At 42.6% G+C, this 20,690-nt stretch overlaps 1 protein-coding gene across 1 annotated transcript in view; it reads right to left on the bottom strand.

The window, feature by feature from the left end:
* LOC124607028 (zinc transporter ZIP13 homolog) overlaps positions 1-20,690 on the bottom strand; it is a 195,475-nt gene that overhangs the window by 16,450 nt on the left and 158,335 nt on the right. The window contains exon 3 of the mRNA XM_047139193.1: positions 6,904-7,259. Coding sequence (XP_046995149.1) covers positions 6,904-7,259 — 356 coding nt within the window. The remainder of the gene's footprint in view (positions 1-6,903; positions 7,260-20,690) is intronic.

Below are 20,690 nucleotides of genomic sequence, written 5' to 3'. Positions count from 1 at the left end.
GTTTGAGAAGGAATTTTAAATATTTCAGGATGTGGTAGTAGAGACTAATTCAAATAAAACATTCCATCTGGCAACCCAATCCACCTAAAAATGCAAGTCAAAGTCTGGCACTGGCATGGCAATTTATTTGTGGGGAAGGTCAGCCACTAGCCCACTATGTGCACTGTACTGGCTAAAAGAGCCACACATTATGTAGCTAGCAGTCACTGCTAAGCCCTGCTCCTGCAGCTGCAGGCGACATGGTAGCTCGCAGATGCCATCACTGCCACGAGATGTCACTCCAAATGCCAATTAAATACGGAGCACATAACATTCATGCTTTCCAAGAGCTTGACTCCAGTGCCAGTCTGACACGAGTATCAAAATACATGAAAATATGGTGGGAAGCTTTAATCTATAATACAAGGTAAGTCAATTATTATCCAGAATTTAGTTAAATTTTTGGTTATTTTGGCAGTACTGTCATTTTATGTTGATGACAAATTCTTTGCTTATTTGTTGTTATATCTTTGCAATTTTCAAGCTGCTAAAGCAGTTTCGTTATCGCTGCCGCGTTGTTAATCATGGCTGCTCCGCTATCTCTTTGCACCAAAGAGGAGCAACGTTCAGCGATCTATTTTCTGTGGTTGGAAGACGTATCAGGGGCCGAAATTCGTCAAAGACTTTCCGTACAGTATGGGAACAGTGTTTTGCCACAACAGAGTGTCTAAGAATGGACTAAAAAATTCCGAAATGGTCGCACAAGTGTTACGCATGATGAAGGACTCGGACAACCGTTTACTGCCACAAATGAAGAAACCAATGAGCGTTCACGTAAAATGATTCTCTTAGACAGACGATTACCTATTGACAAAGCGGCACATCGTCTGCAAATTAGTCACGGTACTGCCTACGAAATCATCCACAACAGACTTGGGTTTTATCAAGTTTGTGCAAGATGGGTCCCAAAACAACTCACACAGTTGCATAAACAAACGCGCTTGGAGATCTGCAAAAAAATTTGGATCGCTATAGTAATGAAGGGGACAACTTCTTAGACAGGACCATTACTGGTGTTGAAACATGAATCCATCATTACATGCCAGAGTGAACGGCAGAGTATGGAATGGAAACATGCAAATTTGCTGTGCAAGAAAAAGTTCAAGACCCAACCGTCCAGGAAAACTGATGCTTACAGTTTTTTGGGGCGCACAAGGTCCAGTACTGGAAAATTATGGGGAAAGAGGCACAACAATAAACAGTCTATGTTAGAGCGAGATGCTTACTGCGAGGCTAAAGTCAGCCATTCGAAGCAAACGCTGAGGATTGCTGTCAAAAGGTGTTGTGTTGTTGCATGACAATGCCCGTTTGCATACTGCTGCCTACACTTCTGAAACGCTCCAGAAAGTGAAATCTGAAGTACTGGATATCCTCCATATAGTCCCGATCTTGCCCCTTCTGACTATCATTTGTTCGGTCCCTTCAAAGAGCCATTAAGGGGCCGTCGATTCGCCTCGGACACAGCAGTGAAAGAAGCGGGTCATTCCTGGCTCGCAGCTCAACCGAGAACCTTCTTTTATGAGGGCATTAGGAAGCTTATACAATGATGGACCAAGTGCGTTGAAACATGAGGAGACTATGTCGAAAAATGATGTTCTTGTAAATTTCCTATTTGATTACAATAAAATTTTATAACCCCTTTGAAGATAATAATTGACTTATCCTTGTATGCGTGGAAGGAAATTATATGGATAGATGCAGAGACTCTAGTTATAATAATGTCATGTGGCTTAAAGACCTAGTTCAAGTCCTTCAGCTGGGCATCACTTCGTCAACTTGAGTGTCCGTCAGTTATCCAACAGGGGAAAGGGGATCTACATTTTAACTCTGAATCCAAGTCATGTCTCATTTCTGTTGTAGGAATCAGGACATGACCCTACAGTGGAGGGTGAAATGGGCTCCTGTTAGGTCACAATGAAGTACAGTTCCCAACTGGGACATCGGCTGTGGTGGTGTGGTTGGTGGTGGTGGTGGTGACTGGATATGAATGGTGGACCATTAGTTAAAAGTCCCTGGTTAATAAGTCTTTTATTCATGACAGTTATGAAAAGCAAGAATGTAGGCTCGCACACACTGGTGCGCAATAATAGTGTAGCTGGGAGCTAGCTGGTCCAGGCTCATCAGGGAAGTGGCTGCCGGCAGGAGGAAGTCACCCTGTGGATGACCCAGCAGTGTGAAGACATGAAGTTGACTTCATACAAACTTAACTCAGATGGATACCTGCAGCTATTAACAGCAAAGTTCGTCAGCAGCAGCTGGCTGCTTCATCATGGACTGTGAGTGGTCTTCCTCTCATGGTTATTAGCATGGACTACTTTGCTGGGCATACTGTGCACACCTGGATCCTACTAAGCACAATGAGAATGAGGGTCTCATTTGGGTGGTATAAATGTGAATCAGGCTGGCTGGTATTTCTCCACAGGCAGCACTCTGAGCCTGGAAATCATAACAGGCTGAAGTGGCTGGACATCACCAATGGGCAATGATGACTTCATTTGCCTGGGTTTGCCATTGTGGTAGAAGCAGCTCAGTTGTAGCTATAAGATGTCACAACTTTGGCTCTCAGAGGCACTGCGTCAGCATATGAATTCGTGTACTTGTGCTCTTAATACTCTTTCTTGGGCCGTAGCGCCTGGTCATCAGGCTGATGGGCATTATGATGTCATTCTCCTGAATTGACACAAGAGCAGTTCATCCTCCCCACCCATTTCATCGGCCTTCATGGCGAGCCATCCTGGCCTTACATTTCGGCAAGATAATGCCCGCCCATGGTGGAAGTTTCTACTGCTTGTTTTCATCCTTGCTTAAGCCCTACCTTGGCCAGCAAAAATCCTTTGGAATGATGTTGCTAGATCTTTTCTTCGCCAGCGCATGGTAACCCTTTCCCTTGCTGTGTTTGTTTATGAATTCCATTTCTGATTTCTCGTCGTTAACTAACACTAATTCATTAAAGATGCCCAAAAGACAGTAGCTGTGCATGATATTATTTATGCAGCAATACACCTATGTCCTTTTTTTGAAAAATTTTGAAGGACAGGCATAAACAAATATCTTTAGGCAATTTCTTCTAAAATAGGATGCACTCTACTATAAGTAAAAATACTGTACAGTATTATAAATCTGTATCAGTACCAATTTTTTTCATAATGTAATTCACCGACCTATTCTACACGGAAAGTGTGTTTCACTTAATGAGTGTTATTATGACTGGAACGAATAATGCTTATCAAGTGAAGTAACACTGTATAGCGAAAAATTTTACAATGCAAATAAATCATGCAAAATACGTACAGTCAGTTTATTATTATTATTTCTCTTTCCTATCTCAGACGTTATGTCTGGTTATGTCTGTTATTATTATTATTATTATTATTTCATGACCAATGAAGATACACATTAACTGGCACATAAACTGAAGGACATTTTGAAGTATTCAGCCTCAGCTGTGCCCCCCCCCCCCACCGAATTATTCAATTTATTATACCTTGAATGATTGGCCAACTTCGGCCTCACAGGCCATTTTCAAGCACAGTAGGTGTCCATGTGTTATAAGCTTCTTATCCTGTCAATAAACGGTGATTAGCTGCTCTGAAAGTTAGCGCATAACATGCAAGCATCAGAATTAAAACTGGGAAGTTTACTGCACGCAGTAATAGTCATGTTTCTAGCTAATGCCATGTCATAGGACAGTACATGTGCTCACATTCGTTGTCAAGCTGGTATTGGAAAATGAAAGCATTACGAGAACTTCTTGACTGTACCAAGCAGTACAGTTCCGAGCAGTACTAGGGTAACAGACCTCAATAAAACTTGGACAGACTACTCGTATAGTTAGATATTGGCCCTTGGTGCTTTGTGGAAATGCAAGTTTGCCCATAGACTAAAATGATTGGATATCCTTATCTAACACATCAACTGGACAGAATTTGGCCCAATATCCCTCAGAAGGACATCCACCAACTCTACCAATCAATGCCAAGCCAAATAACCACTTGCATATAGGCCAGGCATGGTCCAATGCATTACTGACTTACTCAGTTCGCGAAGCTCTTTCTTTTGAATAAATCATCCAGTTTTTCTAAAATTGTTATCATTTGTTTGTCTGTACATGCAAATCACATCAACCGATTTCCATCCCATTTTTGATAATTCTTTCATGGTGTGTGTGTGTGTGTGTGTGTGTGTGTGTGTGTGTGCGCGCGCGCGCGCGCGCGCGCATGTACGTACTTGTGCCATATATTAGAATTGCCCAACAAATCACAATAACAAATGGAAAATTCAAATACCTAAAAATTAGTAAAATTTCACGACTTCAAAACAAAAATGACAATTGATAATAAACTCACAGCAACTGGAGTACCGATGGTGTCCACTGTTACACACAGTACTCAGCCACAACCACAAAAGGTGCCACCAGCGTGGCAGTTTCAAGTGTGACACCACACAGTTGTATTTTCATCCAAGAATAACTTCAAGAGTATCTGTTTCTTTGTTATGAGAGTTTCATTCTTGGTTCTTGGTGAATGCATAATAAAATTGCACGATCTTGTTCTAACATTGCTAGCGTATTTGCTTTACCACTATTTATTTATTGCATCTTTTCCTAAAAGAAGTACATCCTCTTCAATTAGTCCTTCCTGTGATTCAAATTAATCACATTCTGACACCTCTTGTCCTATTCCTGAATCATAATCGCTTTATTTACACAATCCTGGTTCTCTGAGTCACGAATACAATTGTCATGATCTTCATAACTCAGCTCATGAAATCATTCCAGCCATACATCACGACTTCTGCTGAAAACTTCCCAGATTTTATGACATTTATTAGAAAAACTACATCTACATCTATATTTACATCTACATCTATACTCCGCAAGCCACCCAATGGTGTATGACAGAGGGCACTTTACATGCCACTGTCATTACCTCCCTTTCCTGTTCCAGTCGCGTATGGTTCGTGGGAAGAACGACTGCCGGAAAGCCTCCGCGCGCGCTCAAATCTCTCTAATTTTACATTTATGATCTCCTCGGGAGGTATAACTAGAGGGAAGCAATATATTCGATAAGTCATCCAGAAACGCACCCTCTCGGAACCTGGACAGCAAACTGCACCGCGATGCACAGCGCCTCTCTTGCAGAGTCTGCCATTTGAGTTTGCTAAAAATCTCTGTAACGCTATCACGATTACCAAACAACCCTGTGACAAAATGTGCCACTCTTCTTTGGATCTTCTCTATCTCCTCTGTCAACCCAACCTAGTGCGGATCCCACACTGATGAGCAATACTCAAGTATAGGTCGAATGAGTGTTTTGTAAGCCACTTCCTTGTTTGATGGACTACATTTTCTAAGGACTCTCCCAATGAATCTCAACCTGGCACCCGCCTTACCAACAATTAATTTTATATGATCATTCCACTTCAAATCGTTCCGCACGCATACTCCCAGATATTTTACAGACATAACTGCTACCAGTGTTTGTTCCACTACCATATAATCCTACAATAAAGAATCCTTCTTTCTATGTATTCGCAATACATTACATTTGTCTACGTTTAGGGTCAGTTGCCACTCCCTGCACCAAGTGCCTATCCGCTGCAGATCTTCCTGCATTTCGATGCAATTTTCTAATGCTGCAACTTCTCTGTATACTACAGCATCATCTGCGAAAAGCCGCACGGAACTTCCGACACTATCTACTAGGTCATTTATATATATTGTGTAAAGCAATGGTCCATTAACTTTCCCCTGTGGCACGCCAGAGGTTACTTTAACATCTGCAGATGTCTCTCCATTGAGAACAAATTGCTGTGTTCTGTTTGTTAAAAACTCTTCAATCCAGCCGCACAGCTGGTCTGATATTCCTTAGGCTCTTACTTTGTTTATCAGGCGACAGTGCGGAACAGTATCGAACGCCTTCCGGAAGTCAAGGAAAATGGCATGTACCTGGGAGCCTGTATCTAATATTTTCTGGGTCTCATGAACAAATAAAGCGAGTTGGGTTCCACACGACGCTGTTTCCGGAATCCATGTTTATTCCTGCAGAGTAGATTCTGGTTTTCCAGAAATGACATGATACGCGAGCAAAAAACATGTTCTAAAATTCTACAACAGATCGATGTCAGAGATATAGGTCTATAGTTTTGCACATCTGCTCGACGACCCTTCTTGAAGACTGGGACTATCTGTGCTCTTTTCCAATCATTTGGAACCCTCCGTTCCTCTAGAGACTTGCGGTACACGGCTGTTAGAAGGGGGGCAAGTTCTTTCGCGTACTCTGTGTAGAATCGAATTGGTATCCAGTCAGGTCCAGTGGACTTTCCTCAGTTGAGTGATTTCAGTTGCTTTTCTATTCCTTGGACACTTATTTCGATGTCGGCCATTTTTGCGTCTGTGCGAGGCTTTAGAGAAGGAACTGCAGTGCGGTCTTCCTCTGTTAAACTAGACGTAAAGGGAATATTTACTTTTCTTACGTTAAGTATTCTAGGCAAAAAACAAGTTAACTGTAATTAGTTTTGATATGCCTAAAATTATGCACACGACAGTTGGACTGAATCTACGTAAACAATGAAGTAACATAGAATCACTTTGTTTGAGACTGTAGCAGTACAGCTCACCCGGATGACCAGCATCCTCAAAGCTATATTAATGTCTTATAAACAGTTCAACTTAACGTAACTGAAACCAAATAATAATGGCTGAGTTAACGGAAATGTACTGAAACGCGCACTGAATCAATTCAGTGCAGTCAGACAAAACAGAGCGGGAATGTCACGTGGATGACAAATGTCAGCAGTGCGAGCGACAGAGGGTTTAGTGGCTGCTGGTAGGGAAGGGAGAGTGTGGTGACGTCGAGCACTCACGTGGATGGTCGGCTCGTCGGCCGGCTGCTTGGCCGCAGCCGCGCACAGCACGGTGCCGATGTCCTCTATCTGCTTGCAGACGCCGTCGGCGATGTTGGCGCACGCGAAGACGACGTCGTCGTCCACGTTGTTGTTGTTGCGCGCGCCGCGCGACAGGCGCTTGCGCAGCCGCTTCTCCAGCATGCACACCTCGGCGCTGCACGCCACCTTGCGCGCCGTCTTCTTCTTGTTCTTGGCGGCGCTCTCGTCCTCGCCGTCCTCTGGCACGAACGTGAACATCTTCTCCAGCACAATGAACACCAGCAGCCCCGCCAGCACTAGTAGGCCCTTGTCGACGCTCGGATGTCCGCCGTGGTCTGCAACAGCCATTCAACCGTGCGCTGGTAAGTTGGTTCGTATGTTTTGTGCCTGGTGGGTATAATTCAAGTGCAGCTAGTAAGGGAGGTGCAGTGTGGGCTGTAATTATCGAGAGGCAGCGGAACCTGGTAGATATGCCAACGCGTTAATGTGTAACAGATTTACGCTGGAAAACAACTAGTTCCAATTGTGACCGCCAGGTACAAATCTGTCGCTGTACACTGATTTTATGACGGAATGACATCTATGAACCTTGCCGCTGGTGGGGAGGCTTGCGTACCTCGGCGATACAGATAGCCGTGCCGTAGGTGCAACACCAACGGAGGGGTATCTGTTGAGCGACCACACAAACGTGTGATTCCTGAAGAGGGGCAGCAGCCTTTTCAGTGGTTGCTGGGGCAACAGTCTGGATGATTGACTGATCTGGCCTTGTAACACTAACCAAAACGGCCTTGCTGTGCTGGTACTGCGAACGGGTGAAAGCAAGGGGAAACTACAGCCGTAATTTTTCCCGAGGGTATGCAGCTTTACTGTATGATTAAATGATGATGGCATCCTCTTGGGTAAAATATTCCGGAGGTAAAATAGTCCCCCATTCGTATCTCCGGATGGGGATTACTCAAGAGGACGACGTTATCAGGAGAAACAAAACTGGCGTTCTACGGATCGGAGCATGGAATGTCAGATCCCTTAATCGGGTAGGTAGGTTAGAAAATTTAAAAAGGGAAACGGATAGATTAAAGTTAGATATAGTAGGAATTAGTGAAGTTCCGTGGCAGGAGGAACAAGACTTCTGGTCAGGTGAATACAGGGCTATAAATACAAAATCAAATAAGGGTAATGCAGGAGTAGGTTTAGTAATGAATAAAAGAATAGGAGCGCGGGTAAGCTACTACGAATAGCGTAGTGAACGCATTATTGTAGCCGAGATAGACACGGAGCCCACGCCTATTACAGTAGTACAAGTTTATATGCCAACTAGCTATGCAGATGACGGAAAGATTGAAGAAATGTATAATGAAACAAAAGAAATTATTGAGATAGTGAAGGGAGACGAAATTTAATGGTTATGGGGGGCTGGAATTCGATAGCAGGAAAAGGAAGAGAAGTAAAATTGTAGGCGAATGTGAAATGGGGATACGGAATGAAAGAGGAAGCCGCCTGGTAGAATTTTGCACAGAGCATAACTTAATCATAGCTAACACCTGGATTAAAAATCATGAAAGAAGGTTGTGTAACGTCTATTAGCAAAGTTAAGTCCCATACTGCTCAGAGCCATTTGAACCTAAATCTGTGCCTTTCCATTATATAATGTATGTGAAACCTTGCAGTATCTCCAGGCCTCTTCCAAGTATACAATTGTAACGTCTATTAGCAAAGGACATATTTTGTAGTAAAGAGAGAACATTGTGCATCATATTCTGTTATTGTATGGAATTATGTATTTTTTTATTATTATTTATTTTAGATAATATCTGTGTCGGCGAGTAATGAAACCGCACAGACGCTGGGCGCCAGTTTCGCGTCAGTTTCACTTTTCGTAAAAACTCTTTTCTCTTATTTTGCTTTGTTTTATTATTATTATATGCGTAACAACGCATATACGAAAAGAGCCGCGAAATACCTTTTATTAATGCTGCGCCATGAATTTCTTTATAATCATTAATTTTCAACAAAACAGAATATATTGGGTTCTTATTGTTCTGTAACTGGCTTTCTATTAAAGGAACATTTTTCGTTACTGTAACTCACTATAAAAGTCAACATATCTTCCCTACTTTATAGTTATTGAAAATGAAAGATTATTTTGTTATGAAATATTTATGTTACAGTTCGCAAAGATTGTTCATCAGCAAAATAATTTTGCAGTGGATTTTTGTTAAGAGTAAAACACCAATAATTACCGCGACTAGCACAAGAGCATGAGACTATTGTCGGAGAAAAATACGTTTTCACTATAAGGTTTGCCAGACAAGAACTAAGCACAGCGAAATTCCTATTATGTTACGAAGGTAAATTATCTTTTTTGTACTGTTAGTAATATATTATCAGCAGCCCGCGTCAACCTGCAAAACACATCACAAAATCTGCTGCTCTGCTCTGCAAGTCCGGAAGCTGAAAGAGATGATTTTATTTCACTATTACCTTCCCGCTTCCTTGCGGTATGATCGATTTCTTTTTATGCAGTTTGAATGCGCCGCGGCAGCGGCTCGTTCGTTCGTAGCGCAGCTCTGCACCACGGATATCTCAAAAGGATGGGATAATATTCCAAGCAAGCTACTACAAATAATAATGCAAGGCTTCATTAAATAACTCTATTCAAAACATTCAAATATGTTAACTAATACACACCTTTTACAATGAGTACGTAATGGCGTACATCTATCGACCTTGACAAAAGAAGACTACGTTAGCATATACTACAGCGTCACAGGCTATCTTACTCGTACAAGTCCAAAAAGAAGACAGAGAAATTAATGTTCGTTCTGTATTATTTATACTAGTGGTATATTCTTATCTTTGTATGATATTTATCGTCTGTGCGGTTTCAGTACTCGCCGACACAGATATTATCTAAAATAAAATAATAATAAAAAAAATACGTAATTCCATACAATAACAGAATATGATGCACAATGTTCTCTCTTTACTACAAAATATGTCCTTTGCTAATAGACGTTACAGTTGTATACTTGGAAGAGGCCTGGAGATACTGCAAGGTTTCACATACATTATATAATGGAAAGGCACAGATTTAGGTTCAAATGGCTCTGGGCAGTATGGGACTTAACTGCTGAGGTCGTCAGTCCCCTAGAACTTAGAACTACTTAAACCTAACTAAACTAAGGACATCACACACATCCATGCCCGAGACAGGATTCGAACCTGCGACCGTAGCGGTCGCGCGGTTCCAGACTGTAGTGCCTAGAACCGCTCGGCCACACCAGCCGGTCGCAGATTTAGGAACCAGGTTTTAAATTGTAAGACATTTCCAGGGGCAGATGTGGCCTCTATTGGTTATAAACTGTAGATTAAAACTGAAGAAAATGCAAAAAGGTGGGAATTTAAGGAGGTGGGGTCTGGATAAAATGAAAAAACCAAAGGTAGTTGAAAGTTTCAGAGAGAGCATTAGGAAACAATTGACAATAACGGGGGAAAGAAATACAGTAGAGGAAGAATGGGTAGCTTTGAAAGAGGAAAAATTGTAAAGGCAGCAAAGGATCAAGTAGGTAAAAAGACGTAACGGGAGAGATATTGAACTGATGAGAGGAGAAAATAGAAAAATGTAGAAAATGAAGTAGGTAAAAAGGAGTACAAACGTCTCAAAAATGAGATCGACAGGAAGTGAAAAATGGCTAAACAGGGATGGCTAGAGGACAAATATAAGTATATTATGGAAATGGAAGGAGACGTAGATGAAGAGGAAATGTGAGATGTGATTCTGTGTGAGGAGTTTGACAGAGCTCTGAAAGACGAGACAAGGCCCCAGGAGTATACAAAATTCCGTTAGACCCACTGATAGCCTTGGGAGAGTCAGCCCTGACAAAACTCTACCATCTGGTGAGCAAGATGTATGAGACAGGCGAAACCCTCAGACTTAAAGAAGAATATAATAATTCCAATCCCAAGGAAAGCAATAATTAACAGGTGTGAAAATTACCGAACCATCAGTTTAATAAGTCACGGCTGCAAAATACTAACACGAATTCTTTACAGACGAATGGAAAAACTTGTAGAAACCGACATCAGGGAGGATCAGTTTGGACTCCGTAGAGATGTTGGAACACGTGAGGCAATACTGAGCCTACGACTTACTATAGAAGATAGGTTAAGGAAACGCAAACCTACGTTTCTAGCATTTGTAGACTTAGAGAAGGCTTTTGACAATGTTGATTGGAATATTCTCTTTCGAATTCTGAAGGTGCCAGGGATCAAACACAGGGAGCGAAATTTGCAATTTGTACAGAATCCTGATGGCAGTTATAGGAGTCGAGGGGCATGAGAGGGAAGCAGTGCTTGGTAAGGGAGTCAGTCAAGGTTGTAGCCTGTTCCCGATGTTATTCAATCTGTAAATTGAGCAAGCAGCAAAGGAAACAAAAGAAGTATTCGGAGTAGGAATTAAAATCCATGGAGAAGAAATAAAAACTTCGAGATTCGCCTATGACATTGTAATTCTGTCAGAGACGGTAGAGGATCTGGAAGAGCAGTTGAATGGAATGGACAGTGTCTGGAAAGGAGGACATACGATGATCATCAACATAAGCAAAACGAGGGTAATGGAATGTAGTTTAATTAAATCAGGTGGTGCTGAGGGAATTAGATTAGGAAATGAGACACAAAGTAGTAGATGAGTTTTGCTATTTGGAGAGCAAAATAACTGATGATGGTCGAAGTAGAGAGGTTATAAAATGTAGACTGGCAATGGCAAGGAAAGCGTTTCTGAAGAAGAGAAATTTGTTAACATCGAGTATAGATTTAAGTGTCCGGAAGTCGTTTCTGAAAGTATTTGCATGGAGTGTAGCCATGTATGGAAGTGAAACATGGATGATAAATAGTTTGGACAAGAAGACAATAGAAGCTTTCGAAATGTGGTGCAACAGAAGAATGCTGAAGATTAGATGGGTAGATTACGTAACTAATGAGGACGTATTGAATAGAATTGGGGACAAGAGATATTTGTGGCATAACTTGACTAGAAGAAGGGATCGGTTGGTAGGACATGTTCTGAGGCATCAAGGGATCACCAATTTAGTACTGGAGTGCAGCGTGTGGAGTAAAATTCGTAGAGGGAGACCAAGAGATGAACACGCAAAGCAGATTCAGAAGGATGTAGGTTGCAATAGTTACTTGGAGATGAAGCAGCTACCGCAGGACAGAGTAGCCTAAAGGGCTTCATCAAACTAATGTCTGGACTGACGACGACATCACATCCAAGCTACGATTTGACAACCTTAACATACGTTGAACTGTACTCGCTATCGAGAAGAGATATCATGAGCTGTTCTGTAGATTGTTTTATGTGAACGGCAGCAGTTACAGTCCTGCATTGAAAAAGTATAGCTGACTTAAAGGTCTGAGGGGAGGCCCATATGTCACTGAATAGTTTAAAAAAATGATAACGGAATTCGAAACCATATGTTACTTGGTGTTACACCTGGCAGAGCAAGGCGTCCTATCCCGGTGGAGGTCGTCCACGAGGTTTTAACTGACCACGCAGCATGTGCCCCGGGTAGTACTAGTACTCGTGCAGTGTCACGACAATTGTCCATCCCATGGTCAACAGCACGGGTCTATAGGACACTGGTACCTGTACAATATGCACGCAGTGCAGCAACTGAAACCTCATGATCTCCTGCAACGTTCTGAATTTAGAGTCTTTAACGCTATTCATGAAGGATGACAATTTGCTTTGTCGTATTTGTGATCGAACTGCGCAGCTGTCATTGTCTATTTATAATGACTTGATTGTAAACAGGTACCGCTAGAAAATGGGATCTGCTCAAAACCAGTAGCGAAAAAATAAAACAACAACTGCAAGAATGAATTGCACCTCTGCAGAAACAAATCTACGACAAACGAAGCTGTGGAACAGCATACTAGAAAATTCATATTTGATTACGCTGCGTCACTGAACCACATAAATGGGTTCGAGCGTGACAGTGCCACTTGTATGAAGGCTATCGTTCATGATGGGATTTACGAGACAGGAATGGGAGTAGTTAACTCAACAAACGTGAATTCGAAGCAAAGGTTGTGGTTAGAGATTTGTATGTGGCGTACCCGAAGTCTACACTGATATTGCGTTTAAGACAAACGACAAATAGGTCCCTTTCACCAAGAGGCAAGTACGGTTAAAATAAAGAAAATCATTTTGATAAAACGGTAAAAATCGGTTAAGACACGACAAACGTTTAAAATCCTGAGCTTTTGTTAAAATTTATATAAGAAAGGAACTGTGGCAGCAGTCACAATCGCAAAACGGTTAAGATAACCGAGACTAGTGAGCAAAGAAGGGGGCGGGGGGGGGGGGGGGGGGGGGCGAGTCAGTTCAACATATAAGTCAGTCACTTTTCAGTTGCCTTGTACATTAGAATTTCCAAGTCAATTTTGGGGCCGAGGACTTTAACAGATTTTAAGCCCTGTTATCGGGATACAAAATGCAATCGTTTAAAAATCTTCTGCAGTAAAACCGATATGTCACACCGTGAACAAGTGCATCGTAATGCAATGCCCTATCCTTTATAATACTGTCTTTCCAAAAGAGCGACTGAAGCGATGTAGGTCTTGACCCTATAGCTGGCTTTCCTTGTTTTCGCTTATTAATTAGAATATCCATACACTCGTTCTTTTAAATGGCTCTGAGCACTATGCGACTTAACTTCTGAGGTCATCAGTCGCCTAGAGCTTAGAACTAATTAAACCTAACTAACCTAAGGACATCACACACATCCACGCCCGAGGCAGGATTCGAACCTGCGACCGTAGCGGTCGCTCGGTTCCAGACTGCAGCGCCTAGAACCGCACGACCACTCCGGCCGGCATACACTCGTTCTCCCACTGACACTGGACCCTTCTCTTTAGCATGGTCTCATGCATCCGAAAGATCCAAGAATGTCTGAATTCATTACGTTCCGTGACTCCTCACTTTACAGTACCACCTTCCTCGTTCCACAGATCAACGATGATATTTTCTTCACTAACGCGAGCTGCGTCGCACGTTGTTGACCCTGAGCACCAAAATCAGTGTGAAAACTGTGGATTGTCCTCTTTACAAACACCTGTACCTGAGCTACAACACAAGCCTTCTAGGATAGTACATGTGAACATCCGACCACTGGTCACCTTGTCACCACGTGACGTGAACATTTTTGACTTAACTTCTGTTGAGGTGAGCAACGTCTGGTTTCCCTATACGTCCAAAGACATCTGATCTGTCGGTAAAAATTTCTTGCCGACTTGTTATTACAGAAACGTTATTTAAAGATAGTGTAGAGTGTGAGGCCACATACTAAACTGTATAGACGTAACATTTTAGAAAAAGCGGTGTTATTTAGAGTAAATGTGTGTTATTAATAATTAAGTACCATTTTCAGATGCAACACAAATAAAGCGTCTAAGGGGGTGCAAGCAATTAGCGTTGGAATGGCGTTGAAAGCTACACCACAATTCCCACAGATACCCACAAAGCAATTCCGACGAAGGGTGATAATTTCCAAGATATGCAAGGTCTATGCGAAGCATGTTGGAGGAGAGAAAATAATAATAACTAGCACTTTTTAAATATTTGCTAGGAAATGAGCTGATGTATTCACGAGCGAGACCAAAATTATATCAAAATGTAATACATAATTTAAAAAAGGCAATTAAACCTGTGCGTGGGATACATGCAACTCAAAGAAACGTGAAGCGAGAAGAAGATATTCAAAAGAGGAGTGACGAGCGGCTTGAAGAAAATGCGATTAACAACTTTACCAGCGCGTAAGCGATTCGTTTTGTTTGTACAGGTTATTAGTGGAAGTTATCACAAAAATTCAAACTAGTCTAAAGATTTACAGTTACAAAATTATTGCTTCTTTACATATTTCACCGGAAAATAAGTCAAATAACCTTTGTTTTTAACGTGCAATGAGACGCCCATTCAGTAAAGTCTGGCCGTCTATATGGCAACTGTGTGGTGTTGATATTGAAGGCACTAGTTTGTGTGCAATAATCTATAGTTTACCCCCTCCTTCCATCTCGAAAGTCTTCTTTACATTCCGCACTTATCCGTCATAACGTTGAAATGATCGTATATTGTAATATGTAGATCACTGCGACATCACTTTTCAAGTGTTGAGAAACACTGTTAAGTCACCTCTACTACGAGATTCTCAACGAAGAGAGGGAACAGAGACTGACAGTATATGGCGGCAATCAAAAAGTTTTCATTCGAAGGCCGCAAGTACTGAGACAGTCACCCCACCGACGCACCAGGTTGAAAATACCCGTTTGGTAAACCACCGTGTCCTGCTGCGTCAAGAAGTCAATTAACTGCCTGCTGCATATCCTCCTCCAACAGGCCGACCCTTCAAGGCCATTTTTAACAGGCCATAGGTGCGATAAATGCAGGGGGGGGGGGATCAGGACAACGACAACAGGGCTCGAGTGTCTCCCATTTGAGTTGGAGGTGACTTCTGACTTCTACGTTACGACCAGCACTAAACCTGACGCACCATTCCACGACGGTAGTTTTCGACACACATGGATGCCTACCGGCGTTTGTCCTTTGGCAGCCAAGAAAAGAGAAGCAGCAGACTGGTCCTATTTGGACGCATTCAACGTCGCCACAGTTCACGTTTGCACATTTACCGCACACACGTCGTAAAGGCACGAATTTCACAGGACGTGGCCGACTTCCTTTACCAACCTTGTATAAGGTGCGATCAAAGAGTTTCCGTTAAAGGCATTGCTGCAGCATATATGCAACGTAGCCCGTGTCCGATGCGGGTGTACAGGGTGGTCAGAATCAGTCCGAAAGGCTTGTAAGGATACTGCAGTGTAGGTTGTGTTGCGAAATAATTTGTTACAAAAAATTCGATACGTTGCGCAGTTTCAGAATTAATTAGCACTAAGTTAGGCAATCAGGTCGTTGCACGCGCTAATTCTAGCTGCCCGTATATCATTGTTTAATGTCGCATCTGAGATTCCAATCACAGTATCGCATTAAGAAAACCACTGATAATATTAAATCTAAGAAAACAAATTCTGTGCCTGCTAAAAGTATTTTTTATTATTTATTGGATTCCGATAAATAATTCATGCAGCCAGTCACCATGTGTTAGCCGATAAATACACGGCTGGAGGCACGAAAAATATTACCATACGGAACAACTTATCGCTGTATGTGTGTTATATCACGTTAATTATATAAAGCGTGATTCCTTCATACAGAATTCTCTTACTGCAACATGTCCAGTATTCATTTTTATATTTGAGCTCCAGTCCTCCGCTCACGTCCTAAGATATTTTGCTGCCCAACTCAGCACTGCGATGAGTGTATAGCAAACGAAAATACTGAATTTGGTTTACTAGGGGATCGGAGGGTGTTTGTATCTTACTGATGAAAAGTTCAAAAAATGGTTCAAATTGCTCTGAGCACTATGGGACTTAACATCTGAGGTCATCAGTCTCCTAGAACTAAGAACTACTTAAACCTAACTAACTTAAGGACATCACACACATCCATGCCCGAGGCAGGATTCGAACCTGCGACCGTAGCAGTCGCACGGTTCCAGACTGAAGCGCCTAGAACCGCTCGGCCACCGCGGCCGGCACTGATGAAAAGTCTCACGAAGATTTCCCGCAAGACGGTTAAGCAATCTTCAGCAGACTGCGCTGTCAAATAGCGTGCGGGCCACAGGTGGCACAAGCGCATCCAATCTGCGTGGTAATTGCGAAAGCGAATTGCGATGTATACGGGCCCGCAAATGAAATCCTGGTCTCAGCCCACTCAGACCGATCATCGCTAGAAAATCGATTTCACTACATAAAGCACAAAACCTACCCATTTGCAGCGGATATTACAACATAATTTTACATATGAGGTATCCTACACACTTGAAAATTCTACTGACACACTATCATATTCAAAATGTTCGAAACATGTGTAACAATTTCTGTCGATACGAATGAATACTACTCGACAGGGTAAAGTGAAAGCCTTGTTCACCCACGCCCATGTCAGAAACCAACTGCCAAATGACGAGATCAGGACGACAGACAAGCATTAACCGTCCGCCTTACTTGGTGAGCGCATAATCAAATCTTGTCTAAATATACTGTATGTCTGTCTATGCCCTCGAGCATGAACTAATGGAACGGCAAGAATTCTTAATTCAGTATTGTAGTGGGGAAAAAAGGAAATGCCATGTCATAGACGTTGCCCTGGGGAAATGCTGTAATTTCCTAAATGCAGCACATTCTGTAACGTTGTACTTCGCCAGTCTTCAAGATATGGAAGCTAAGTGCGCTTCTTCGCCTAAGTGAAGATTTTCCGGAAACATAAGTATTTGTGTTGCGAGTTTACACTGTAGGTTACACAAAGATGAGACAAAACATTATGACCCTTAGCTCAGCAACATTGGTCCATATTTGGAACGCAATACAGTAGCGAATCTACGTAGTATGGATTCGGAAAGTCCTTGCTAGGTTTCCAGAGGCATGTGGCACCAGATGCTATACACATGTCACACAATGCCCGGACGTTAGGATCTGGTGGTTTATGGGAGCAGGTTTCCCAGAAATATTCCATAGAATTAAGTCATGTAAACTTGGTGACCAACACATCACAGTGAGTTCACTATTAACGTATCTCAAATCGCTGTAGCACGATCCTTGCCTTATTATCCTGCTGGACAATGGCATCGCCGCACGGGAAAACATCACGCATGAAGAGAAGCAGGTGATCCGCAATTATGTTCACACGTAGCCCACAGTGGTCATGCTGCCTTCGATTACTATTGCAGGTCCCATGGAAGCCCAAGTGAATGTCCCCTGCAGCATGATGCTGTCACGACGGTCCTGTGTTCGTGGCACGGTGCAGGTTTCGCGCAGCCGTTACCCTAGATGATGGGATATCTGGACGCAACCATCGACATGGTGTAACAAGAAATCTGAGTCATCCGACCAGTCGAGACGTTTACATTGATCCACAGTCCAGTGACCATGATTCTGTACCCACTGCAATCTTAACTGATAATACCGCTAGGTCAACATGTGAGCGCGTAGGGGTCGTCTGCTGCAAAGCCCCAAGGACTTCAATGTGCGCTGTAGCGTGTGTTCCGAACACTTGTGCCTGCTCCACCATCGCACTATGTCGTCAGAATTGACACTGATCGCCGCCTATCCAGTATCGTGCATTAATCGGGTAATACACCACGAACGGAAAAGGTCTACAGTGGCTGCTATCTGGCGATAACACGCGGGGGACACATGCTACAGTAACTCTCTCTCTCTCTCTCTCTCTCTCTCTCTCTCTCTCTCTTTCTCTCTCTCCCCCCCTCCCTCCCCCCACCACCCATCCCCGCCGGCGCTCTGTGAGTCTTTAAAGAATCAGGTTCCAATGTATGAAACAGCTATGTGATATAAATTTAGAAAAGGCTTGAAATTAGGTTTGATGGAAGTCGGTAAGTGCTCTCATTGTCAAACAATGGATGAGTATCCGAATGTTTATGACGTCCTCATGCAAACTGTATAGCACGTTGATATAATTTTGGAGGCACATTCAGTGGTATACAGGGTGGTCCATTGATCGTGACCGGGCCAAATATATCACGAAATAAGCATCAAACGAAAAAACTACAAAGGACGAAACTTGTCTAGCTGGAAGAGGGAAACCAGATGGCGCTATGGTTGGCCCTCTAGATGGCGCTGCCATGGGTCAAAAGGATATCAACTGCGTTTTTTTTTTTAAATAGGAACCCCCATTTTTATTACATATTCGTGTAGTACGTAAAGAAATATGAATGTTTAAGTTGGACCACTTTTTTTCGCTTTGTGACAGATGGCGCTGTAATAGTCACAAACGTATAAGTGTGGTATCACGTAACATTCCGCCAGTGCGGACGGTATTTGCTTCTTGATACATTACCCGTGTTAAAATGGAGCGTTTACCAATTGCGGAAAAGATCGATATCGTGTCGATGTATGGCTATTGTGATCAAAATACCCAACGGGAATGTGCTATGTATGCTGCTCGGTATCCTGGACATCATCCAAGTGTTCAGACCGTTCGCCGGATAGTTACGTTATTTAAGGAAACAGGAAGTGTTCAGCCACATGTGAAACGTCGACCACGACCTGCAACAAATGATGATGCCCAAGTAGGTGTTTTAGCTGACAAATCGGGAATCTCAAAAACGTCGGTTTTGAGAATGCTACAGCAACATCGATTGCACCCGTACTATATTTCTATGCACCAGGAATTGCATGGCGGCGACTTTGAACGTCGTGTACAGTTCTGCCACTGAGCACAAGAGAAATCACGGGACGATGACAGATTTTTTGCGCGCGTTCTGTTTAGCGACGAAGCGTCATTCACCAACAGCGGTAACGAAAACCGGCATAATATGCATTATTGGGCAACGGAAAATCCACGATGGCTGCGACAAGTGGAACATCAGCGACATTGGCGGGTTAATGTATGGTGCGGCATTATGGGAGGAAGGATAATTGGCCCCCATTTTATCGATGGCAATCTAAATGGTGCAATGTATGCTGATTTCCTACGTAATGTTCTACCGATGTTACTACAAGATGTTTCACTGCATGACAGAATGGCGATGTAGTTGCAGCATGGTGGATGTCCGGTACATAGCTCGCGTGCGGTCGAAGCGGTATTGAATAGCATATTTCATGACAGGTGGATTGGTGGTCGAAGCACCATACAATGGTCCGCACGTTCACCGGATTTGATGTCCTCGGATTTCTTTCTGTGGGGAAAGTTGAAGGATATGCGCTATCGTGATCCACCGACAACGCTTGACAACATGCGTCAGTGCATTGTCAATACATGTACTAACATTACGGAAGGCGAACTACTCGCTGTTGAGAGGAATGTCGTTACACGTATTGCCAAATGCATTGAGGTTGACGGACATAATTTTGAGCATTTATTGCATTAATGTGGTATTTTCAGGTAATCACGCTGTAACAGCATGCGGTCTCAGAAATGATAAGTTCACAAAGGTATATTTATCACATTGGAACAACCGAAATAAAATGTTCAAACGTACCTACGTTCTGTATTTTAATTTAAAAAACTTACCTGTTACCAACTGTTCGCCTAAAATTGTGAGCCATATATTTGTGACTATTACAGCGCCATCTATCACAAAGAGAAAAAAGTGGTCCAACGAAAACATTCATATTTCTTTACGTACTACACAAATATGTAATAAAAATGGGGGTTCCTATTTAAAAAAAAAAAAAAACGCAGTTGATATCCTTTTGACCCATGGCAGCGGCATCTAGAGGGCCAACCATAGCGCCATCTGGTTTCCCCCCTTCCAGCTAGACAAGTTTCGTTCTTTGTAATTTTTTCGTTTGAGGCTTATTTCGTGAGATATTTGGCCCGGCCAAGATCAATGGACCACCCTGTATGTAAACATTGTCTGCGAAACGTCTTACGAAAAGAGATGGCAGTAAAGAAGTAATAAATTAAAACGTCATGCCTGATTCTACAGTTTTCCTGCACCAACAGTGAAAATTTATTGATTGGCGACTTCATAGAGTGCTGTGTGCACAACGAGTTATTATGATCGTTTCTTAGCTTTGGTTACCAGTGCCTAAGAGTTTAATTCGTACACCACAGCACTGAAGATGATCACTATGTGATTGAAAATCGATTTTGCTATCAATATCACGGCCAACGCTGACCTTCCTTCTAATTT

This window comes from Schistocerca americana, chromosome 3 (genome assembly GCF_021461395.2).
Source record: "Schistocerca americana isolate TAMUIC-IGC-003095 chromosome 3, iqSchAmer2.1, whole genome shotgun sequence".
Classification (NCBI taxonomy): domain Eukaryota; kingdom Metazoa; phylum Arthropoda; class Insecta; order Orthoptera; family Acrididae; genus Schistocerca; species Schistocerca americana.
Note: the sequence above shows the minus strand (reverse complement) of the source record. Positions and strands in the feature narration are given on the sequence as shown.